General features: G+C 43.0%; 1 protein-coding gene across 3 annotated transcripts in view; it reads left to right on the top strand.

Annotated features, from left to right (window-relative positions):
• LOC130403837 (A disintegrin and metalloproteinase with thrombospondin motifs 7) overlaps positions 1 to 27147 on the top strand; it is an 86780-nt gene that overhangs the window by 6554 nt on the left and 53079 nt on the right. Inside the window, exons 1-7 of one of the 3 annotated variants that reach the window (XM_056608342.1) lie at positions 3939 to 4353; positions 4639 to 4825; positions 5413 to 5615; positions 7704 to 7787; positions 10910 to 11034; positions 16131 to 16280; positions 23724 to 23867. In XM_056608342.1, the coding sequence (XP_056464317.1) occupies positions 5556 to 5615; positions 7704 to 7787; positions 10910 to 11034; positions 16131 to 16280; positions 23724 to 23867 (563 nt within the window). In that variant the 5' untranslated portion in view covers positions 3939 to 4353; positions 4639 to 4825; positions 5413 to 5555. The other 2 variants (XM_056608341.1, XM_056608340.1) reach the window with 2 other exon arrangements.

Here is a 27147-nt window from a genome sequence, read left to right as displayed (position 1 = left end):
CATTGTTGTATTTTCGTTTTAAATCGTTCAATATTACTATTACAAAAACACATGGATGCAGTGGGAAAGAAAATGGTTGCTTGTTGAACCGTAAATAAAAAAACACTGTCAACCCCTTGTTCACAAGGGGGCCGACCCGCATGGAGAGGTAAGGTATCGACACATTTTTTCTACCTGTGATGCTCCTGGAGCTGGATTGAATGAGATGGATGTAGGAGTGTTAGAACAGCATGGAGTAGGTACAAACATACTGACAGTCTTTTAATCCCTCTGGTGTAGTTCACTTACTCAAGGCTTTCTACAACCTTATCCTTGATGTGTTGACACATCCCCTTCCTCATCTCTCACCGATTGAAATCTGTCCCTCTTCTTTGTAAAGTGTGTTGTTAAATTGATCTGGGAGGTGAAGTGGACAAATAAAAAAACTTTTCCATTTCTGCACAATAAGAAATGTTTTAGGATTAAGGGCTTATCTTGTGACCCTTGATTGGCAGGGGGCGGCTACAAGACATGTGCGCCCAGGAGCCCGGCTCCTCTTAGCTGAGTGTTGATGTGCCCCTGAGCAAGACACTTAACCCTTACTGCTCCTGACGAGCTGGCTGTCTCCTTGCATGGTTGACTCTGCCGTTGGTGTGTCAATGTGTGTATTATTAACCGATGTAAGTCGCTTTGGATAAAAGCGTCTGCTAAATGCCCTAATTGTACACGTTTCTGACGTATTAATGTTACACTGCAGCTGTGGAAAAAGTGGTGGTGCTGATAATCGTTTCACTGGGGGAATCATTTTTCTATACAGATCACGTGAATGAGTGCATCCATCCAAGGATAGGACATCTGCTGCTTGCATCGTGCACCCACACAGTTTGGAACTAAATCAATAATTGTGATAGAAGCTGTCAAATCCTCTGTAGTTTTGATTCTATAGGTCACATAGATCTCTGATGGGAAATATATGAACAGAACACTAGAACAATTACAGTGTGGGTGGGAACCTCAGGGACCTAGTGTTTCTCTGCTGGATTTTTATATTCCCTTACCTTATTCACAAGTAGGCATCTTTTTTGCTTTCTTGATTGAGCAGTCCCTATTGTCTATTGATTTATGTAATTGGTTATAAGGCATTTGAACAATTTCCATGACATTTATTTAGATGAAGATCATACTTTAATTATATTTCTATAGATAATATATATATGTCGTAATAAGGGTGCTTTCCTTCTATTCCTATCAGGATCTATTTGTCTTTCAACGATGCAGAGTTATGTGTACATTGAGTTTACTGCCAAGTATTATTGAGGTCAGCAGGACATATGCCATATATATATATATACAGTATATATATTTATATAAAACAAATTAATTATTCCAATTCATTTCCTCCTCTAGAAAGAATAATGCAAATAAATCAAATGCAAAGGACAAGAATCTATTAACTTTAGTTTGTGTTGTTACGATATATGGCCTTGATTTTGTCCTTACAGCTGCTCTTGACTAGCCGTAGGATTTACGCCCAGTGTTAGTGAGAAGAAAGCGTAAGCCTAGATGGTTCAACCGGTGTAACAATAAGGTCTGATGTAGAACGCCAAGTTACGACTGACTTAGTTTAAGACTGGGCTGTAAGCCCTGTTGGGGCAACCGGCCCCAGGAGTACGAAATTCAGACTGGATTAATGTAGCTGACACTGAGGTTTCTCTCGGCAAAGATATTTATTATTTATTATGCTTATGTTTATGTCCATTTATGTGGATTTATGTGAATAACAATTCAAAGTAGTAACCGCTTGAGGGCAATTTACGTTGATCGATTAATTTCAATTTAATTTAATTTAATCAGATGGACCATTGCATGGTCCTGAAGGTAAGGCATCCATGTGAAATGATAGATGGGGACAAGGCAGCTGACAAACACAGGCAGGCAGCTGAAAGTGAGATGGAATCAGGCATATAGCTCTTCATATTTAGGGGGCAAGACACTGGATCAGGGGCCAACTCCAATGCCTATTTCAACATAGGCTTTGGTCAGAATTTATGGTAATCCCACATTTTTCTGTTCCAGTTCAGACAAAAAATCCTGCCCACATAATTGCGAACGTTTATTATAAATCATTTATTATAAAAATTGAATGTAATGTACTTCTACAGATCTTTATAATACTACCGTTCTGTTGTTGCAAAATGCAGGTTAGGCTTCATAAATTACCTACATGTAGGCTATAGATGCCAATGATTCAACACATCGTACAGCATACGTCCCCATGACTATCTCTCAAGGGTGATGTTAGAGAAGCTCAGATCTGGGTCAACGGGGTGTTTTAGGGTGCACTCACACTAGGCCATCTGACCGTGGCCGTTGGCCTTTTTCCACACCTAACCGTGCTCAACTGGCCCCATTGTTCTCTGGCCTGCATTCACACTAGGCCATCTGGCCGTGGCCGTCGCAACTGTGGCCTGGCCACGGTAGGCTCATGTACATACGTTATCACGTCGTAATACGTCGTCACAAAGCGTCCGCTGCATGGACCATAATAAAGTCTGCCGCCAGTCAGAGTTTTAACAACAATGGACAACAACACAGAGAACACACCAACAGTTGAACCGCTTGACGCCATGTTTACCGTTTAATGGGAAAGAAGGCTCGTCGCCTTTATTATGTCCATGGTCGTCGCATGGACTATACGTCATCCAGCTCAGGTTGCGTAGCCGTGCGTGTGCGTGTGTCGGCTCATTAGCATCAGGGGATCTATGCTGAATCAGTGCATAATTGGTGAACACAAACTCGGTCTGCAATAGTCACCTGTTGTAAAGTGTCTGTGAAGGTTTCAAATGAACACAATGTAGATGGGCCATTGTAGAAAGAAACGTATATAAATGCCCTTCTTTATTCTTTATTCACTCCCGCGAATATCCTAGTAGGACTGCTGGATAACTATGCTATGGAGATCCAAGAAAGGTTGCTTCATGTAAACTAACCCTAGCTGTAGCCCACAGCCTGTGAGCTAAAGCTAAAGGGTAATGGTTGGAGGGAGGTTGGATATGGTACGAAATACAATGAATATGGACAATCAAACGCTTAAACGCCAACCGTTTTCCTTTGACATTTTGAAAGGGGAAACAATCTTGTCTTGATTTACTTGGCGGCTTTATTGCATTCTTCGAAGAAAATAGTCCAATCCCGGGTTGCTTTTAACTCACTTTATTTGTTATAAAGTAGGCATGTTTCGGTATGGTAAACTATGAAGCTTAAGGGAGGGAATTGTATCTAACGCGTGGAGAGGAAAATACCGTGATCTACTTCAAGCCCCCGGGCTTAGGCCCGGTGGCTCTCTGCCGTCTACCTATTTATCTTTGGCCTCTTCACTTCGAATCATCCGATAGAGGACGTCAAGTGGGTGTGGCCTATGCAGTGGGTGTGGCCGGGGTGACGTAATGGCTTCGGCTTCTTCACCTATCTAAAGGTGCTGCCTTCTGTGGATGGAGAAGCCTTCAATAAGGTCTTGCTCCCCTTGTGGCTATGTGAGGGTAATGCAGCTTCTTAAAATACTTAACAGCTTGAAACTTTATCATTTACATTAATATCATTTGCATTAATAATGCAAGCCATTGAATCAGATTCTGTATCAAATTAATATAAATGCTGTCCCACTTTAGTCCTCCCGCCAACAGTCCCAGTCTCTCCAACATCAACTTGTGGCTGCTGCCCCTTTCCCCGAAGGGTCAGGGGCCCACCGCTACCACCACTGGGGCTCGGCACTCGACACTCAGGGGTCCTTGTCCTGGCCCAACCAGGCTCATTCTGGCCCCCCTAATAATCCTCCTGTACTATTGGCTGACTCATTAATTCCCTCACTCTCCACCTCAAGCTGGTGTGTGGTGAGCGTTCTGGCACAGATTGGCTGCCGTGCATCACCCAAGTGGGTGCTACACACTGGTGGTGGTGAGTGAGGTCCCCCCCCTTCACTGTAAGCGTCTTTGGGTCATTGAAAAGCGCTATATAAATATAATGAATTATTATTATCTAGAAGCGTTAACAGCCATAAAGATTTCACACATGCAAATAAACACACTTGTGGAATACATGGGCCAAGAAGGATGCAGGGTGGTGGTGTTGAAAGACAGTTTATTGTAAGGTTTGCCGACAATAGCCGTTTTCAGTCATGATACATGACGCTAGTGCCCCATGTTGCGACGCAGGAGGTCTTCCTGAATGTGTGCGGTGATGGCTGGTTTAACCTGTTGCACATTGATTGCTCAATGCGCAACAGGTTGCAGCCTCAACCAGCCCCAGAGTCCAATCAATCTGATTCGGGCCAGGTGAGGCTGTTTAAACCGTTCATCATCCACACACACTCCAAAAGTAAGTAAACAGACAGATGGATTAAATGCCCTATCAAAATTCACAAATGACATTCATTTCTATAAGAATTCAAAATATCCAGAGATGTACATACATACACGGGTTTAAGGGTGAGGGACCTTACCCTAACACTAACCCATGCAAGGCAACTGCGAAGTGCTGTCTTTTAGTGGCCACAGGTATGAAGAGCACTCAGATTAAGAAATACCAGCTGTTTCGATTTGCTCTTGGGAAACACACAAATGTACACAAATACACACTAGAATAATCCTGTGTTGTGTGTAGACAGGGCTGTTCACGGTCTCTGAAGAGGAGTTCTTCATCCAGCCAGTGGAACGGACCTCCAGTGTTTCCGAGGAACCGCAGGCTCATCTGGTCTCCAAGCGCCACAGCCCCCTGAACCAGAGCCCCGCGGAGCGGCCCGTCTCAGGGACACGGCAGGCTGACAGCAACAGCACCTGTGGCGTCCAAGGTATAACACACCCACTCTGTGTATCCTTCACCACACCGCCAGTTGACAAGCACAATGCAATCTCTTTCCCACGCACACTCAATGTCTCTCTCTCTCTCTATTGCTCTATTGCTCTATTGCTCTATTCTGTGTGGACAAGGAAGTTAGGCGTCTATCTAGACTACATTCTAGAAAAGCATATGCAGTCATCTCTATTTTGACATTACCATATGCAATCAATGGATCATGGCAAGGTTTTTCCATTGCAGCAAAGGGAATTGTTATTAAATATCATTGTGTTAATTTAACGTATAGCCCCTCTGATGAATAACCATACGGTTCATCAAATCTGCTTCTAGAGCCTTTGTGAGTTCAGAGCAGCGTTCAAAACCGAACAGAACGATTTTAGATTGTTTCGTACGGGCATTTTCTGCCGAGAAAACTCCATTCGAATTGAAATGTTCTTACAGGTGCAATATGATAGAAATATGCTCAGGCCAAAATCCTCATATTATTATGTAGAGAACGCAATGCCTCATGAGAAAGGGGTTTTCAAACTGGGTACCAATGACTTCAAACAGTTCTTGTTTATCGGCGGCCATGCGTAGATCCTCACGGGGGTCTTGAGGAAACGGAAGGGCAGCGGCGGCGCTGGGAGAGCCGGCGCAGCGCCCGCAGAGGGAGGAGGGTTCGCCAGCGCTCGGTCACCACCGAGAAATGGGTGGAGACGCTGGTAGTGGCTGACCCCAAGATGGTGGAGTACCACGGGAGCCAGGGAGTGGAGAGCTATGTGCTCGCCGTCATGAATATTGTGAGTACTTGAACTTGAACAAATGAGGCAACAGGGCGAGATGTGCAGCAAGTTAGGAAAGTATCCCCTGGTGCACTCGCCATGTTGGCAACTTCACCAGAAATGCATGCAGTTATTCTGGGGGAAGGGGTTTTAAATAGTGGCGCTGTGTTATTTTCTATTATATCATTTTTATATTTATTGATAAAACTGAAGTAAAGTGACTCTGATTCTGAGTTTGTTGCACTTGCAAACAATGTATTATTAAACTAAACGAGATACTTCGATTAGAAATGTGCAACCACTTCCCCAACATGATTCTCAATGTGTAATCAGTGGCCTGCCTCATTAAGGCTGTTCTTGTATGATTTGTGAGTTGTAAAGAGAGAGAGACGGAGAAAAGAACAGCAGAAGAGCGAAAGATTTCGAAATTAAACATCCAAAAAAACCTCCTCTCTGCTCGGCAGAAATGAGCCGGGAGCAGTAGTAAATCGAAATGGGCTCATACAGAGGCCAGCGCAGTCATCTTGTAATGGTTATTCCCACAGTTCATCTGCCTCACATATAGCTTACAGATGTCTATGGCATTTCTAACAAATTGCAAAACATTAACAATAGCTAATAGCCCTAAAGCTTACCTTAAACCGAATGCTTCCATAATGTACTTGAGGAAGCTATTTTCAGTGATAGTGTCTATGTGAAACACCTGTTCGATGGTATAATTCCGCCCTTCAGCTCAACCTTTATATCTCCCCATGCTTTCAACCTTCCCAAGGTCTGAGATTGTCAAGAAAAGGTTTTTTTTATATACTGCATGCATTTTTTTTATGAAATTCCATGAAGAAACCACAAAGGAAATTTTTTAGTCAAGTGTATGTTATTTGGACCTCCTGGTGGAACAAAATAGTGTGATGCCATTCAGTGTTTGAAACGCACTTCTTAAATCGAACGTCTTAAATTGCCACGTCCATTTAATGTTTTGTTGTCCTATATCCACTCATGAAAAGCAATTTACTAGAGAGGGCATAATGAGTAAAACATGGGAAATGGCATGCTTGAGTTCGGCCCCCTCACTGGCATATTCTAATATTCTAGAGGGAGTCCACAATTATAATTTAGTTTACTTTCTATTAAATCATTGTTATTATATAAGTATGCTGAGGAAGTTATTAGGCATTGTTTATCTGTAACATAAACAAATTACAAACCTGATCATTGCACTCTTCCAAACATTTAACTATAGATGTTCAAAAATAGTTTTATTTACCATGTCATCTATGAAATGGCCTCTCTCAGCACAATAGAATCTAAAGTGAAGTTGGAGTAACAGGAAGTCTGACATTCAAGTCCGAGGCATAGCAGGAAATGAAACGTATATTGCCCTCTGTGTCTTTAACAGTTTTGTTCCTGAGTCCTTCACCCTTTCCTGTTGACCTTGAGAGATATTAAAATGGTTGCAAACCATTTTCCACTTCACATAAAACATTCAACGCATTGTGCAAAGAAACATATTCCACACATTTCTACGCAACCAAGTTACTTTTGGACAGTGTTCTTGCCTTTTCATTGATTCATCTGTTTCACTGTTATCATCATTTTGCCTATGGAGGAAGTAGGATTTTATTGAGAAGAAGTTGAACGTCTGAACACGAGTAATTATTAATAATCTTCAGCGAGTAAGCTACAAAGGATGTTTAAACCCGGGGGAACCTGGGGGCAGCAGCCCTGCAGTCATTTACAATTCATCTCCTCTGTTGACGTTTTTACTTTCATTTGGGATATTTGTATTAATTTGTGGAAGTGTACTAAATCGACCAAGTATATTATTAATAAAACTACTTGAGAACATCATGATGTTAAGATATGCATGACTATGCACCAAGACATGGTTCAATTATATTTCATATTTGCAGTCCTCTCACGGATAAGCAGCCTTTAGAAACCTTGAGCTAAACACTCCAACCGAGAAACGAAGCATGCGGACTGAATATTATTATTATTTTATTTTTTATTGAGGCCTACTTTTTTGCATCACGTTTATGTAGGAATTTATTTTCTATTTGCAACACTCGCATGTTTCATTATTAATGTGTCACGCTTGTGTTTCAGGTTTCCGGACTTTTCCGCGATGCCAGCATCGGAAACGCCATCCATATTGTGGTTGTTCGTCTCATCCTACTGGAGGAGGAGGAGGTACAAAGAAAAAAATATTTTCTTCCTTACTGCATAAGTTAAAGGGTGTCTATTTGAACACCACGTGGGATGTTGATTAGCTGGAAATCAGCGCTCTTCATTATCCGACTGGGTGGACGCTCCAACATGTGATGTCAAGAGAGGATCGATTTTGTATTGCTTGTACTTACTAATAACCATCCACTGCTGGTACGATAAGGGCCCTCTAATGACTACTCCCTGTGATGGACCATCAGAGAGAGAGATATACATATAATGTACTTCATCTGTAGAGGTCAAATTCAGTTGCAGAATATTGCATAGGGCATTAGAAAGAGGAGGCAATCCGTCTATATGATCCTACACAGAAAACAGAACATTTCCTTTGGGCATAGCACTATTTATCTTATCCCATGCTAGATACAATGGCTAGCTCCTTAATTGATGTCATCTTAAGGCCTCATTCAGACCAAATCAGGCATTGCAGTGATTCCCACAGACTGCGATGTGTCTCTTCATGGCCCATTTGTGTGATGTCATGTTTAAGGTTAAGGTTTTTGTTAAGGACAACACAGCGGCAATCATTCTCTTCTATCTCCACACTTGGTTGGTAATTTACGGAATGCTACAACGCTAGCGTTGCAAGGTAAATAAGGTCATTTTTCCCATTGGCATTTTCCAGTCTGATTACCCACCATAGGTGATCGGCCATCCCAGTATGGCCTCAGGTGGCGTTTCATGCCTTTCTTTCATCGCTGCATGCCAGCTGCGTCTTTTTCCGCATTCCCATGTGGTCCCAACCACCGCAGCTCAGGGTTATCTCCTGATTTGCTCTGAATTGGCCTTGGCAGAGGCGCAGGTATTCACTTATGGTCTGAAGTCCCACACCAAGTCATAAATCAATGTGAATCACTGATTTATGATCAGTGATTCAATGATAGAAACACACGGTTATCGATGGCACATTTCAATGATTTTTGTATTTAGTGTATTAAAGCCCCCAATTTGATATTTGATTCAGCATATTTCCTGTTTTATTTAACCCTATTTATGTGATAAAGCCGTTCCTCAATTGCTAAACAAGGCTTACCAAATATCACCAAATAATAGCCTATCTATCCAGCAACAGTGGTGAGCCAGTCGATTGTCTAATCCCTGCACTGGGGGTTGGGGTTTTATAAGAACTGTGATGGGAAAAACAATCACCCAATAGAAACAGTCTCTTATAGTTTGACAAGCAGCATTTACTTATATTGGGGGGATGTATTGTACAACTGATCACGAAAGCCATCATCCAATCCAGTCTTTTTTCTTTGAATTTCTCGTAAATGATCTTGCATCTCCTTACAAGTATTTTGTTGGGAGTGGGTTAACAAATTAAATACATTTAATTATGTGATTATTTTGACTTCATTGATTTCCCGGCATGTGTGTCCGGTAGTAGAAGTGTTTCAAAACGATAAATAATGTGGTTACGGTCTGCCGGAATGTATCATTTGTCAACCACCCACTCCCTCCCCCACCTTCCCCATTCCAGCGCCACCCACCCACCCGTCAGCAGCATGGCTCCAAGCATCGCTCAATGTGGGAAGAGATGTTTCTGCAGTCTGCTTTAGTAATTCTTCTTTAATCCTGAGTTCAAAACCTAATCGAAGTGAGGGTGTGACATGCATAAAGCATTGTGTGCACACTAGGACCCGACCGATATTGACTTTTGAGTGCCGATGCCGATTATTTTCAGAGAAAAATTACGATTACGATTTAATCGGCCGATTAAAAACAAAACAAAAAAAAGCATATAAAACGTAGTTTTTGATACCTTAAATATACTTTAAACACTTTTGACGAATGTGAATTGAATGCAGAACCTTTGAGTGTTTTAGAATACATTTACAGTCAAAAATGAGTGTAATGTAAAATAAATAACTAACTCCCAATGTGCTGCGCTCGTGAGCAGTGACTAACACGTGCGTGCTGAGCAGTATGGTCTCACCGTTAGAGTCTACAGTATAACAAATTAACATGGCCTGGGACCTAAAGAAAAACAGGCACAGCATGCTCAAACAACGCGTCTTGTGTACATTGCTGAGGTTAGCGCGCAGCTGCCTGAGCGAGCGTGCTTTCATGTTGTACGGTAAAATTCAATCTCCTCTTTTTTACTCCAGCTAAAGTTGTTAGTTAGCAAGGCGAGTAGGAGCGCAATCTGCAGGATACTAAGCGCATAACATTTAAATAAAATAAATAAATAAATAAAAAAACGGTTGTAATCGGCGTCTTTTTGGCAGATGTTGATTATTTTCAAAAAGGCTATAATCGGGCGATTAAATCGGCAGGCCGATGAATCGGTCGGGCCCTAGTGCACACGCAGAGGCACATGCAACCGTGTACGCATGGGCATGCAACCGCATGCACGCACAGGCACACACGCACAGGCACACAGGCAATGTGTCACCCATGTAGAGTTCACAGCAAGAAAACAACAAAGGGGAATTGAATTAAACGTATGCGCTCGGAGATGGATGTGTGGGGGAGCATAGTCAATGTAAATTGTGAGTTGGGAAAAAGAAAAAGACTCATGATGATGTGATGAACGCATCCTCCTTGTGATTCCAAATTAGCTTCTCCTTATCAATTGTGGGTCAGCGGTAACGGCTGTAGTCTTGCATTTATTCTGAGTTTGAAGTGTTGGCTTCAAACACCTGGCTTCAAAGAGCATCAGAGTGTATTTTGCTGGCAGCATTTTATTTTCCAGCATGTAGTTATCGTGTTTTATCGGCATTCACACACGCTCATGCACCACACAGCGCAAACACATGCGCACTGCAAGGTAATTAATACAGCTCAAGAATGGCCCAGACTTACAGAGAGCTCAATACCAAAAATCCACTCCGCTACACTAGCAAAGTATATTCCTATTAGAAGCCTGAAAATAAGGACTATTAAATGTATTCTTTTGTTCGACTTGCCCTTACAAATTCAGCAATTTCGGTTCACTTGAAGTATATATATTTTTGTTGTTTGGTCTTCGAGTGTTCGTTGTTTATCCAACAACAATAATGACCCGTACCCAATGACTCCTTCACTGTCTCTGAACTCCTCATGCAGTTGATACATCCTTTCCCCTCCATTTAATCTGTTGCTAGGAGGAGCTTAAGATCACGCACCATGCCGACAGCAGCTTGAGCAGCTTCTGCAAGTGGCAGAAAGGACTGAACATGAAAGGAGATGACCACCCACTCCACCATGACGTCGCTGTGCTTCTCACAAGGTACGCAACAAACGCCACCATAACAACTACAATAACAATGTATCTGTGAGGGAACAAGGGGTTGGGCAAAAAGAGCTGCAGGTGGATGTAAAGAATCTATATAGTAACCCTGAATCATATACACAAATAAGATGAATAGAAGACCAAGGTTATATAAATTATGCATACAATATAATATAGAAATATAAATAATAATTCAAAAATATACAAAATGGTCGTACCGTCATGGTAACGTGGTAGCCCAAAATAGTTCACCTAAGGAACAAAACAGTCGGTCTGATATTGTGAACCAGAGTGTTTGAGTCACAGCAAACCGTAGGGAATACAATGTTGAGAGGAAACATATGACACTGCGTTGGTCCGGAGCAGCTATTTCTATTGTTTGAATTTCCATCGTTTTCTTCCCTCCTAGAGTGTGTGGTGAGTGGTGGATGATGGAAAGGAAATTGGATTGGAACTTTTAGGGCCCTATCTTGCATCCGGCGCAAGTGACTTAGTCACTGGCGCATGTGTCGTTGCTAGTTTACAACTGGCGCAGAGCGTTCTTTTCCCACCACCGCCACTCGCCGGTAAATTAGGGAATGATCTTGCGCCCCAAGGGGCGGTTCGGCGGAAGGAGGAGGCGTGTTCTGGCGCAAACGAAATTTTGCAGTTTCTGAATACAATTGCGCCACAGACCAGGAAATACCTGGTTTAAAGTCAGTGGCGCGTTGTTCAGATGCTATTTTAAGGGCGCATGCATACATGCGCATGCGATGCATACGGATTGCTTGTGCACCTCGCGCATACACTTTGCTTCTCTCATCTACCTAGCCACACATTCTTGGTAAATTATTTGGGAAAGAACAGCTGATGCAGCTGTAATAAGTTGTACTTTTAAATCAATGCATCTGCAAACACCGTACATCAAACACATATTTTCTTGACACAGACATCGTGTAGGCCTTCATGCCCATAACTTTTAGGATAGATGAGTATTTGATCGTGAAAAACATTGTTTTACCGTGAGTGAGTGTTAAAAAGAATGAATGAATGCGGGCGCGCGTGTGTGCTCTGTTTAAACACACGCAAACTAAACACGTAACGCATAATACAATCAATGGCAATGTCTATTACCGCTGGGACACATGCATATTAGGATAGCATACAATACTAATAAGAAACAATGTTTATAATGTATTGCGTATATCATTAAATAGAACCACAGTTACCGCATATCATATGTTATATCATATACGTTTTCTTTGCCGAAATTTATTTGAGGACTCAGTATTTCTGAAGTTGTGGAAGAAAACCCCTTATTCCATGTGTGAATTAGGCCATATTATTTGGCAATAAACTGAGCCATTTGCAGTTTGAAATTCATGTGCATCTGTCTCATCGGAGACTGCAGACACGCTGTCGAAATATCAACTCGTCCGATTCAAATGCGCTCATGGTTCTTAAAGGGGATGGGAGCTGGCACTCTCATTGGTTTGTTGGACTTTACGCCCAAACCACACCTACGGGTAATTAGGCTGCTTCAGACCAACCCTTTTGACACTTGCGCCGCGACGCAAGTGTCATTTATCCGCCTGTAAAATAGCGATAGCGCCGTAGAACCGCCCACAAAGCTACTTGCGCTTTGCGCTTCCCACTTGCATTTCAGACTGTTAAAATAGGGCCCTTTGTTTGTTTATTTAAGGTGTAAACCAAATACATGTCACCTCTATAGTAGTCTATACACCTCAGATCTAGTCAGTTTACTTTATAATTTAAATGCTTTTGTTGTGTACATAGAATGTATACATAGAATGTGGTTTCCTAATTAATATGCGGGGACAATTTGTCTGTACAGATTTAGTTGTGATTCATGAAACATTGTTATAGCAAACATCGGCTCTGCCATAGAGGATGGTTGTTCCACCAGGTCTTGTGACAAACCTTTCACATCAGTTGCATGGGTTTGTTAATAATCCCAACCTTTTTTGATCTGCTTTGGTATTTTCAGGTGATACAGATTTTAAGGCTGAATAATATTCTTCAAATGTAGGATGCTGTATTTTCACCTTTACAAAAGGGTTGGACAAAATCAATGCTATTTGTTAACATTGTCCATGTCCAGAGGTAAATCAGCCATTGTTGTTGTTGTTCAACTTGCCTCATCTTACTTTGAATACACGTTTAGAAATTGGGAAGTGACCATCAATTGAAAACCTTTTATATCCTAACAGATTTTGACTTGTTTTGTCCATCCGAGGTAAGTGCATACAAACTGCCATGGCTAGGTGGCTTTCTCCAATAGGGCCCTCATAGCTTTCATTCTGTGTTTACTTGCCACTGCTCTTTCTCAAAGACTGAGCCGTGCACTGAACTGTAAATTCTGTGAGAAGATAGTGGCTGGGTTAGTTGATAATCTCAAAAATGTACCTGGGGTCTTAACAAACCGACAAAATCTTTTAAATAGATAAATCATTAATTTAGGGGTGGACGACATTTTACATTCTCTCCAATACAATTATAGGAACGAAGAGATCAGAGTGAGTAAAATCAAAGTACACTGATACACCTCGGGCGTATCGAAGGCTGTTGGCGGTTGTATGGCAGCTATCATGAATTTAAGCCATTCCTAATCAAATTAATGAACGAAAACTTAGTCAAACTAATACTGTAAAAGGTCCTTGCAAGTGCAATCTACAATCATTTCTAAGAGGATAGATTATACATGAGGTTATTGAGGGAATATGTACTTGACTTTTATAACTGCTTATCCAAATGTATTCTATTGGGCCAATTTACTCCCACTACAAATACCTTTTTCCAAAGTCTTTAAGATGGGAAAACAATATGGTCGTCGGCATTGTGGGAAAATGGTGGGATATTCAGATAACATTTTCAGACCAGAAGGATTAAAAGGAAAAGAGTCCTGGTTTGTGATTGTGGCGAATCGACAGATAAAAGCTGTTAAACTGAACAATCTCCTTGCTCTGGTGACCCGTCTCCTGATATGTGAACATAAAAGCAACCTTTCTTTTTATTTTTTTGATCCTCCCTGCACTCCCAGATTAGCCAGAATCCATGCGTGTAAAGATATCATACATTTCCTGTGACGGCCGCCATACAACATAATGACTAAAGTCAGTGCTTAATTGGTAAAGTGGGAGGTACCGGAACGCAGAGGGGGGATGGATCCGGGTGCTTAGTACGGGGGTTAGAGGTAATGGATCAAAAAAATAAAATAATACTGCCTACTGGGGTTGTGACGATGGACGATGTCATCGTCCGTCGTGATGGCTGACTGACATCACGATGGAGGGTCACCATCGTGATGGCATGCCCCCCCCCCCCCCCCCCCCCCCGCCCCGTCAGACGCACACTAATCAGTCTCTTATATAGTTAACCTAAATACTTTGCAGGGATTGCTCTGTAAATGAAATGAGAATATAGCTGATGCATATGCATGCTATTTTAAATACGGCAGCCTTTGCCAGAGACGTGACATGTTAGTCTTCCGCGTTCTGATCGCATTTCTCGAGGCGTCAAAATGTACAGCGAAGCTGTACATTTTTGTGCAATTTTTTTTGTCATCAATCCCGATGCTTGGAAAGCGTTGATTACGCAGTCGTGCGTGACCGTGACTTTTATTGACTGGGTTGTGCAGAGTGCGATCCTGCAGACCCGCTCAATACCAGAGAGGCACACTGCGGGAAACAGGAATTTTCGTTTCCAAATATTTAGGTATTTAAAAACAAATATCTGTTTTAGTGTGTGTATGTTCAATTAAATGGTTTTATATCTTAAACAAATCCGTTGCAAATAGGAGGCGCGCAGGATCAATATCCTAATTAAAAAGAGTTAGTCGGCAAATGCTGACACATTTAGCAGATTGTTAATTGACATGAGATATTGTAAACCTTCACAATCCTGCTCTATATATTTAATTTATCATAATTTCTATTAACTTGTGTGTGGCGCACACGCATGTGGTCATGCTGACAACCGTTTTTTTTATCTCTGCTTGCGCCTCAGATGCGGCGAATTTCAAAAGTGTCTGCGTGGTTTGTTGGCCCGCAGCTTTTCAGTGCGTCAACAGATCTCCGACACTTTCAAATGACGTAAAACATTAATAAACAACATGAAATTATTCGGATTTGTTCTGTAAATTTATATATGCATATTATTATTTCATTTTAAACATGTTTGTATTTTAATTTTATTTTTTGAGAGGTACCGGATCTGCCCAAATAAGTACCGGAACGCAGGGAGACCAAAATTAAGAGGTGCCGGATATTGTTCCGGCAGGATCCGGTGTGGGTGTCGGATTGACTCGGCTGCCAGAACGACTCGGGGTCCTAGATGCACAATAATGACGCACTTCCTGTAAACGCTGTCTTTTAAATGCGCATGCGCGTTTAATTAATTCCAATGTTATTCCCAAGTATTAACGATCTCCTTTTGATTATTCTAATCTATGAATAATAATCGAATGTACAAATTATTGTTGCCTATACTTGGGTTATATATGAAAGAAGAATCTGTTAACTCCATTCACTGAACGGGGCGATCCGCTTTATTTCCAGCACTCCCAACAGAGTCAAAACAGCAATCCACACGCAGGCACTAGGGGTTACGCATTCATCAGTGCTTTTAGACGGGTTTCCAATGGCTTTGTTTGTGCGAAAGAACGGGCGGCGTTCAATGAAATCAAAACCAAAACAGATTGAGCCTTCTTTTTATGTCCATGATTGAGCCCCTTTTATAAACAACCCTTCCGGGTTTTGTCCGTTGGCTTGTGTCGATACGTCAAGTGTCGATACGTCATCTGTTAGCGCAGGACCACGAGTCGATCTGGCAGCCGAGTCAATCTGGTACCCACACCGGCTCAAATGAACCACTGACTAAAGTTAACCTTGAGGATAAGCTCTCTGTCTTGAAACATTTAGAGTTACTGTTGGCATGGAGAGCGATTTTTTTTCTCACCTCGCCTTTATGTCGCAAATAGCTGTTCTTTGTGGTAGTGCAACGATAAAACATATGAGATAGGAGTGAATAAAAAGCTAAACGATTTTTGTTGCTCCTGTCACACCCCCGCCCTGTCCTGCCCCTCCTCTTGACAGGAAGGATATCTGCACATCCATCAACAAGCCCTGTGAGACGCTGGGTCTGTCACATGTGGCAGGCATGTGTCAGCCCCACCGCAGCTGCAGCATCAACGAGGACACTGGGCTCCCTCTCGCATTCACCGTCGCCCACGAGCTGGGTCACAAGTAAGGAAGGGGCCCCAATGGGGGTTGGCAGTGTTGTGCCTGAACGCGTTCATTGAACGATAGTTCATGAACTCGTTCATATTTTGGGCGAACGTGAACTGAACGTACTGTTGTTCTCTCAGTGCTGCATCCCCCGTTTTGTTGCTATAGTTTGTTGTAGGTCTATCCAATTGCGTACAGGGGCATTTTGCGCTGGGTCAATTGGTGACGCCCTTTGGAAATCGAAAATGAACGGAGAGGTTCCAGACTAATTGCGGTGTGCAATTAGTCTGGTGATGGCAGGTTAATGTTTTATCGCTGTGTGTCGTATTTGAGGTCAGTAAAGCTACAGGGGCATGGCCAGGTAACTGTTAACCCGGTATTGACTACAACTCTGGGAAAGGTTTATTTTGCACTATAGAACTACTTTCAACCACCAAAGGGAAAATGAAAATGAAGGCAATGGAAGTTGATGCTGTTGCTAATTGGCCTAATACCTGAAGATGGTGCTGGTGTCGATAAACTGAAGTAGTGGATAATCATTTTCCCAACAGACGCATTTTCAAGGCCTCTTTGAATTATAAATAAATCAATGCAGTGGCTTCCCGATTTAGCTTATCTTCCCTCTGGGACCAATCAGCAATCTCCAAATGCTGACAGATGACAGAAAACTTTGGGCGATATCTGATCTACTATAAGGGTTAGGTCTATAAGGCCCAACCCTTATAGCAGCATCAGATGGAATTAGTGCTAGAGTATTGTTGATAGTCATGCACTGAAATGACAAAGAAAGTAAAAAATATAAATTGACTCTCCCACACCTAATTTGAAATGTAGTGTGTGCGCAGGAAAAATACTACAGTGTAGGATCAAAACTACTTGGTATTGAATGGTATTGATCTGCTAAGTGTGTGTGTGTGTGTGTGTGTGTGTGTGTGTGTGTGTGTGTGTGTGTGTGTGTGTGTGTGTGTGTGTGTGTGTGTGTGTGTGTGTGTGTGTGTGTGTGTGTGTGTGTGTGTGTGTGTGTGTGTGTGTGTGTGTTATAGATTCTTTCAACAAATGAAGATGGAATTCTTTGGATGTGAACTGGAGGCAATCCCCAGTCCACCAAATCAAATTAGTCTTGGACTAATTCCACTTGACCTCGATCCGTGTCGACGTGGCCTCTATTGAGTGGCTGGTTTTACACCCCCCGACTTGTTTGTTCATCTTAATGTTTCCACGATCCGTGGTGACAAACCCCCCCCAATACTGCCAAGCTTTTACCCACCTAGGACAGACAGACAGACAGACGGACAACTTCTAGGATAACTTAAGAACTATCAGCATCACAGAGAACAGACACCCAGAGGCCGCTCTCATAGTGGTTGGAGACTTCAACCGAGCTTAGGAAAGTTTTGCAAAAATTCTATGAACACATTAAACACGGGAGGCGGAATATGCTCGGATCACGCCTACATGCACAGCTCTGCGACGCTTGCAAACCCCTGCTCCACACACCAGTCTTATATTCTCCAGGTGCCCGCCTACAAGCACAAGCTGAAAACGTCATCACCAATCATGCGCACAAGCCGATGCTGGTCTGTCGAATCATATGTTGTTCTCCAGGACTGTTTTGCCTCAATTAATGAGATTGAGGAGAGCAGTGGTGACGTCAACGAGATCAAGGAAGGAACGCTAGGTCTCATAGGAAAGGTGATGGAGGATGTGGTGCCCACGAAAACAGTCTTTGTGTATCCAAACCAGAAACCACAGATTAATTTCGACATCAAAACAGCATTCAAAACCGGAGATACGACTGAAATAAAAAACGGCTGCTATAAGCTCAGAAGACTGATCAAGGCAGCCAAGAGGAATTATGGCAGGAAAATAGTCACAGCTGAGCAGCATTGACCCACGCAGAATGTGGAAGAGACTACACACAATCTCTGACCACAAAGGGACCCCTAGTTGCACAGCTGACTCTACTGGGTCAGCTGACTCTACTGTGTGTGTGTGTGTGTGTGTGTGTGTGTGTGTGTGTGTGTGTGTGTGTGTGTGTGTGTGTGTGTGTGTGTGTGTGTGTGTGTGTGTGTGTGTGTGTGTGTGTGTGTGTGTGTGTGTGTGTGTGTGTGTGTCAAAACAAAAACTGTATATCCTACTATAAGATTGGCTGGCGTCGTAACTGCCGTCGTTAAAGTAGAGAATTTTTCCGACATGATTCTGATCACTACACTTCTTGTTATGTGTTTAACAACATCCATTAAGTGCGCTTTTAAAGACGCAATACAAAGCGGTAACATTTACAAACAACGCCAGCAAGTCCTAGACCCTACCCCACAACAGCGATCATCAGCATGCAACATTCAGGATTTTACCAACTTCGAGAGATTACTCACGGATACTGAATGGAATGATTTCCAACACCATAAAAGACTGTTTAGACAAGGCCTGGACACAAAGAGATAACGGGACAAACAAAACTTTGTCCTCGCTGGAGATCCTCGGAAATGGACGCGGATGTTTAAAATCCTTCATGGAGTATTTTTTAAAAACAGATTTTTTTCCATAAAGCGCACGGATGGACGAGAGTTTGGAATACCACTCCTGAAATATGTGATACGGATATTAAAGACTCTACCATTGGATGATAACGCACGAAAAACACCTGTCGATAACCCTGCTGAATGGATTGAGCGTCAATTGCGTTTTCTGCGAGATGTGATGCAGCCATCGATTGCCGCGGCAACAAAAGAACATCTGAAAACACCACACATGGTAAGCAAAAACAAGCTTACTTACCTGTGGCAACACCGCAGAAAAAAAGCAATTGATATCATCCTAAACAACTGCATATTCCCGACGTCTCCGCCTGAGTCGGGTAATCCTGAGCAGGTGTATGATTACTATCGACAAAAATGCGAGTCTATGCCATCAACAAAGTTGCGCGAGCTGCCCCCGTGGAATAATGACATTGACATTACAGCTACTGAACCCCCGCCACTAACATCGGCCTTCTCAGTCGAGGAGATAGAGAAAGTTATACTCAACTTGCCCAACAACACAGCAAGTGGTTCAGACGGTGTCACCTACGAAAACCTAAAATCCACCAGGCAAATGTCGTGTCCCACCCTAAGAAGCATATTTAACACCTGTTTGCTTAATGGTAAAGTCCCCTGTTCATGGAAGGGAGCACTGATACACAGAATACCAAAGAAAGACAATGTACCTAATGACCCCTCTAGATGGAGGGACATCTCATTATTACCAACTGTGTACAAAGTCTTCATGAAGTGCCTCCTGTCCAGAATATTACCATGGCTTGTTGACTCAGGAACTTTATCAAGTAAGCAAAAGGCCTATATTGAACGTCAAGGCATGAATGAACATGTTTTTTCTTTAAAGACGGCGATTGATGACTTCAAACATGACTGCCAAATTATATGTGGTATTCTTGGACTTTAGGGACGCATTTGGTACACTGCCTCATGAGATCATGTTGAATTCACTGGAGGACATACACCTGCCAAAGATCTACTGTGATATAGTAAAAGATGTTTACAGTAATTCCTATCTACAAGTGATCTGTGGTAAACACCTCACCCTGCCTGTTAAATTGAAAGTGGGAATTAAAACTGGTTGCCCATGGAGTGCAGTCAACTTTATTATTGCCATCAACCAGTGGCTGAAATGGTTGTGCACACATGCCCCACCCCAAGTGTTGTCACCAAACCCAGTCCAGGGCTATGCTGACGATGTGGTCATTGCCTCCCGTGATGAGAGAGTCATAAAGAACATGATGGCTTGCACCGACAGCTTCCTCTCCTGGTCTGGCCTACAAGTAAAACAGTGTAAATGTGCAGTGTTTTGGGAGAGGAGGATCGGAGGCAACCGCTGGTATAGAGCCAAGACTGACCGACCTCCTTCCCTCACCATCTTAGGCCAGCCACTCAGAGTGTATGCCAGACAAGAAAGCTACACCTACTTAGGGCATAAATTCAACATCGCGGGAGATTGGAGCCAACAAGTGACCAATCTGGTTCAGCAGTTTATTAGCAGACTGGACCTGATTGACACTTCACCTCTCCCAGCAACTCTGAAAGTCCAAGCAATCAGAGATATAGCCTTCGCCAAAATACAACATCTCTTCGCGAATGTTCTTATCCCACAAAAAGATCTGCGCACAATGGACAATAAAACTGTGCAAGTTGTAAGGAAATGGCTGGGCCTCGACACACATTCTACACAATGTTTTATTTTCCAGAAGAAACAGGACGGTGGGCTTGGCATTCCAAACTGTATGTGGGAGTACACAGCAGCAAGGCAGTCACATCTAGTCAATATGCTAAACTGTGATGACAACAGTGTAAGACACCTGGCAAGAGCATCATTACTGCTGGACTTTAAGAAACGCAAAGTGGCTTGTGCAGGCAGTGGTGAGGATAACTTCCTGGGTTTCAGAAGAAAGAGCAGTGGCAAGCTGGATACCCAGGCACAGGGATTTGGTGTGTCCTCAGACTGGCGTGACCTGAATGATTTGTGCTGGAGGACAGGCACCGAGCTAAAATGGACCTCCAACCACCAACCAGTAGAGGTCACCGATGCAGTGGTGGATGACCCATCAATCACAGTGCAAGCCAGGCTGCAACACAATAACATCACCCACCTCCTGTTACCATCAACATCCAGGCAAACCCTTCTTACCATCCAAAGGGGCCACAATATGGAGTACTGGTCCAGCCTTAAACTTCAAGGAAAATTAGCCAAACTCACCTGTGCAGATCACTCCACATCACATGCCATTTACAATAATGTCACCATCAGTGATGAGATACTCATCTTCTGTGTGAAGGCACGCCTACAGGTTCTCCCCACAAAATACAATCTCTCCCTCTGGTTTCCATCTATTCATTCCCCCTTTTGCATGCTACATGACCCACCACAACAGCTGGAGTCAGTAGCCCACATCATGAACAGTTGCCCTTCCTACAAAGGACTGTATATTGCCAGACATGACAGACTGGTGGACCTCATCGCTGCCCAGATCCCCTGTGCTCCTCAGGAACAACTATACAAACATACCTCTGTCAAGTCCCACTGGTTTAACACATCCACAAACTGCTTTTCAGGAATTCCCAACACACCAAACATCATTTGCATATCACAAGAGGAAACAATAGTCAGACTCTTTGAAGTAGCCTGTGCCTTTGACCTGTTCATGGAGGAATCCTATTGTACAAAAAAACTGAAATACCATCCTCTAACATCTGCCATTGAAAGCTGTGGCTATAAATGTGGCCTCATTGTTCTTGTCTTTGGCAGTCTAGGCCATGTGCATAGGCTGGTGGTCAGTGGACTTAACATCAGTGGACTAAGTAAAAGAAGGGCCAGACAGCTAGCTAAGTACTGCTCAATATCAGCTGTTATAGGGAGCATGTTCATCTGGAAAAGGAGATGTTTCCTGTACCCTTAATGTTCCCATAACAAGATGTTTGTTGGTCAAATAGTTGTTGGATAATTCATCACATTTGGTTCCTAAAATGATATTAACTTGTAATGTGGAATCAAATAACGTACATAAAATGTGCACACAGTGGGGAGAACAAGTATTTGATACACTGCCGATTTTGCAGGTTTTCCCACTTACAAAGCATGTAGAGGTCTGTAATTTTCATCATAGGTACACTTCAACTGTGAGAGACGAAATCTAAAATAAAAATCCAGAAAATCACATTGTATGATTTTTAAGTAATTTGCATTTTATTGCATGACATAAGTATTTGATTACCTACCAACCAGTAAGAATTATGGCTCTCACAGACCTGTAAGTTATTCTTTAAGAAGCCCTCCCGTTCTCCACTCATTAGCTGTATTAAATGCAACTGTTTGAACTTGTTACCGGTATGAAAGACACCTGCCACACACTCAATCAAACAGACTCCAACCACTCCACAATGGCCAAGACAAAGAGAGCGTTTTAAGGACATCAGGTAGAGGACATAAGGACATAATTGTAGACCTGCACAAGGCTGGGATGGGCCACAGTACAATAGGCGAGCAGCTTGGTGAGATGGCAACAACTGTTGGCGCAATTATTAGAAAATGGAAGAAGTTCAAGATGACGGTCAATCTCCCTCGGTCTGGGGCTCCATGGAAGATCTCACCTCGTGGGGCATCAATGCTCATGAGGAAGGTAAGGGATCAGCCCAGGACTACACAGCAGGACCAGGTCAATGACCTGAAGAGAGGCGGGACCACAGTCTCAAAGAAAACCATTAGTAACACACTACGCCGTCATGGATTAAAATCCTGCGGCGCACGCAAGGTCCCCCTGCTCAAGCCAGCGCATGTCCAGGCTCGTCTGGAGTTTGCCAATGACCATCTGGATGACCAAGAGGAGGAATGGGAGAAGGTCATGTGGTCTGAGACAAAAATAGAGCTTTTTGGTCTTAACTCCACTCGCCGTGTTTGGAGGAAGAAGAAGGATGAGTACAACCCCAAGAACACCATCCCAACCTTGGAAACATGGAGGTGGAAACAGCATTCTTTGGGGATGTTTTTCTGCAAAGGGGACCGGACGACTGCACCTTATTGAGAGGAGGATGGATGGGGCCATGTATCGCGAGATCTTGGCCAACAACCTCCTTCCCCTCAGTAAGAGCATCGAAGATGGGTCGTGGCTGGGTCTTCCAGCATGACAACGACCCGAAACACGCAGCCAGGGCAACTAAGGAGTGGCTCCGTAAGAAGCGTCTCAAGGTCCTGGAGTGGCCTAGCCAGTCTCCAGACCTGAACCCAATAGAAATCTTTGGAGGGAGCTGAAAGTCCGTATTGCCCAGCGACAGCCCCGAAACCTGAAGGATATGGAGAAGGTCTGTATGGAGGAGTGGGCCAAAATCCCTGCTGCATTGTGTGCAAACCTGGTCAAGAACTACAGGAAACGTGTGATCTCTGTAATTGCAAACAAAGGTTTCTGTACCAAACATTAAGTTCTGCTTTTCAGATGTATCAAATACTTATGTCATGCAATAAAATGCAAATTAATTACTTAAAAATCATACAATGTGATATTCTAGATTTTTGTTTTAGATTCTGTCACTCACAGTTGAAGAGTACCTATGATAAAAAATTAGACTTCTACATGCTTTGTAAGTGGGAAAACCTGCAAAATCGGTAGTGTATCAAATACTTACATACAAATACATCACATACATACTATACATATGTATGTGTGTGTGTGAATATACATATGTATGTGTGCGTGAATGTGTGTGTGTGTGTGTGTGTGTGTGTGTGTGTGTGTGTGTGTGTGTGTGTGTGTGTGTGTGTGTGTGTGTGTGTGTGTGTGTGTGTGTGTGTGTGTGTGTGTGTGTGTGTGTGTGTGTGTGGTGAAATATATTTCAAAAGCAAGTGTTTGTTGGTCTTATTGTCCACCCTGATCAATTTGTGCACCTTGTTTGTTTGTGTGTCGTGATTCTTTCACAGCTTTGGGATTCAACATGATGGCAACAGCAACGACTGCGAGCCCATCGGGAAGAAGCCATTCATCATGTCTCCCCAGCTGCTGTACGGCACCTTGCGGCCCAGCTGGTCCCGCTGCAGCCGCCAGTACATCACCCGGTTCCTGGAGTAAGCCATAGCAACATCTGAGGCTGTAGGAGCCAATGGGGGTTACCAGCTGATCTCTGTAGGGGTCTGGCAGTAGTAGTAGGGGTCTCATGGGGAGCCCTTATGGATGATCAAGCTGTGGGCTTTGATAAGCATGACTTTAATATGAATATTGGTTTTTCGTTGTAGATACATATGATAAATTAAGCAATGGAAACCTAAATGGTGCTCAAAAAATACGTCTTGCTAAAAATCTATTGGAAATTGAGGCAACGGTATTAGTGTTGACCTTCATCTTCCATTCTGCTTCCCCACATTCACTCGTCCTTTCCCCTCCCCTTTTTTCTAGTCTTTTATCTCCACCATATCATTCACTTACAAAAAGAGTGTTACAAATTCACTTCAATGTTATTGTGAAAGCATCAAAGGGCCATGTCTGCTCTGCTGAGCAGTAAAATAATCACAATTGAAAAGAGAAGAACCTATCATCGTAAATGTTTATATTGTTGATCTAAGGTATGAATAGAAGATTAACATTAAATGGCTCTTAGACATATACCACGGAACGTGTTTGAACAAGGGGGGGCCACAATCGCAAGAGGGGGTCACCAACATTTTAGGTCCGACATTATCCATAGCCAAGGCTATGCACGGTATACGAGGACACGCACGTAATGCCATCAGTCACGTCAGCCAGCACAGAACAGCGCAGAATAAAATGCACAAGAAAGGTACCTCGGTGGTCGGTGGTAACGCAACCGCAACTGAAACTGCTTGCTTGTACCAGTACTAGAGAGAGAGAGAGAGAGAGAGAGAGAGAGAGAGAGAGAGAGAGAGAGAGAGAGAGAGAGAGAGAGAGAATGCGGATGCACATCACTTTGCCAGGATGATTTTACTTTAAATGTCCAAACAGCCAACAACACTAATAACCCAAGTCCAAAATATGCCAGCACAGAAGTGCGCAAATTGCCAAAACAGTCAACACAGCACAGAAGGCTAGCCTACATAGATGAATCAATGGTCATGACTTAAGCCCACAACATGCCAGCACATAACTGTGCAGAATAAAATGCTCAATCAGCCAACAATACACAACAAAAGCACCACAGTAAGATGTTAACTCAACATAAACTCACTTGTATCAGTACAATGCAGTATAAAAACATTGAACAAAGAAGAGTGCACATGGCGGTGCTAATAAAACCATTGACCTACGCTTAAAACTTCCCAAAGGCCTGCCTGCGTCTGTCATTGGCCTGCACGAACTCCTTAGCGATGGCTGTCATGTCGATGTCCTCCAGAATGTCACGGTGAATATGGCAGTTCATCAAGTCATTCAGTCTTTTTTGTGTCATTGTGAATCGGAGGTATGATTTCAGTCGACGAAGTGTAGAAAACGAACGCTCTACTTCTTTTGCGCGATTTTCAGTGCTGCGCAGTTATAGGTCTACATTTTGCAACATTCATGCATGACGTGTGACGTGAACAATATTGGTTTAGTAATACCATTGATTAAATTATTACAGCATGGGTTGTGTTTAAGTTTGATCTTGTCGACAGGTTTTGAGTTGAAAAAAAAACTTGCAGGCCAACATTCATTTATTTTTTTAATAATCATTTCAAAAAGTTACCCGGGCCACGGCCCCCCTGGCCCGGCCGGTTCCGCGGTCTATGCTCTTAGAAACGTTATGAGTCACCTTGAAAACAAGGAATCGTTTCCAAGAGACCCTTTTACGAAGCTCGTTAGAGACTCCCCCTCTCCTCTTATTATTTCTTCCTGCTCTCGTTTCGACCGCTTCCCCTTTCATCTTCCATCTTAATCCACATCTCCATGTCAGGATTTCTTTCCCCCAGGCAGGTCAGTGCAGGGCAAGTATAATACCCTTTCCCCTAGTAGGCAGTATGTTTAGCCGGCTGCTCTTCTGTGTCATGTCGACTCGTCGACCCTGTCCATCACCAGCCTTATTGTGGTTGGCTTTGTCCTTCACCTAGTGCAGTGCATCCACAAAAGTATGGCAACATGCTTAAGAATCCTCCTTTGCCATCTGTTTCATTGAAAAGGGTAGTGGAGTAAAGCACAAAGGTTCCTATTGTCTCCCCCCCCCACCACCACCCTTCGGCTATGGGGTCAACCCCCCCCCACCGGGCCCATCACACAGTCTGTTTCAGGAGGAGAGGTCGGGTCGTAGGTGTTGGGCAAATGATGTGGAATGCAAAAGGTCATGCTGGTTTTGATTATTATCAAATAGACGTGCTGCACATAAACACAATGACCTTTCACTGTTGACAGACAGAGAGAGAAAGGAGAGCACATGTTCATGTTGCAGAAGAGGGACACCCTTGTCACATATTTCCTTCTAAAAGCATCCTCTTCAGTGCTCATTGTCCCAAACATAATTTATATTGAGGCGACAACTCTGGATCATGCAAGCCTGTGCTCTTTCATTGATAATGAAAATGATTTCATAACCTCCATATAAAACAGCTTGTCTAAAAAGCTTCAAGTGCTCCTTAAGCTACTGTTGCTGTTTCCACAAACTGCGTCGTGAAGAATGACAGCATTACACTCAACAATGGCCAGTACACTCATTATCCTCTAATCATGAATGCAGTCCTGGGCCACTGATGGGTAACATTTTAATTGCTGCCGTTGAATGGTCAGTGTCAAAGCCCCATAACGAATCATTCTTTTTAAATGTGACTCAACCACTTTTTAGCAGGCTGTTTGATCCAAAGAAAAGTTGGCTGCATGTTTTTAGAAGTTCCACACAGTTACAGGGACTTCACTGGTCCAGTCTTATGTGGTGGACATTGGTAACTAAGCAGTGTGTGTTGGAACACTTAACCACAGCCGTACTAGTGCGGTCTTGTTCCTTGAGTCAGTGCTGTCTTGGGACTGCGCTGCAATCAAACATGTTGTATACAATCCCATAACAACATCAAAACTGAGTCCTTCAAAGTACCGTCTTCAGAAGGGAAAAGTATGTTGCTTGCATGTAATATTTATCTTACAAATCTATGTTTCTATTGTCTTTATTTATTTTTTTGCATGCCGCTCTGAAACACATGCCTTCTCCTTGTTTATGTTTGGAGAAGTCACCACTGAAGGAAAGCCAAGAACACGACTGCATATGGCTCTTCCTGTTTGTGGTTTTAACTTTAGTTTTGATACCTACATTTAAGTGTAATTCAGTGGATTTAGTATGTTCCACAGGTGTAATATTTCGACCATGGCACTCAAAAGAGAGGGGTTACAGATATAGGCTCAATTAAGGGCAGCCAAGAAATGCCTCCCTGTTGA

This window comes from Gadus chalcogrammus, chromosome 14, assembly GCF_026213295.1.
Source record: "Gadus chalcogrammus isolate NIFS_2021 chromosome 14, NIFS_Gcha_1.0, whole genome shotgun sequence".
Lineage (NCBI taxonomy): Eukaryota > Metazoa > Chordata > Actinopteri > Gadiformes > Gadidae > Gadus > Gadus chalcogrammus.
Note: the sequence above shows the minus strand (reverse complement) of the source record. Positions and strands in the feature narration are given on the sequence as shown.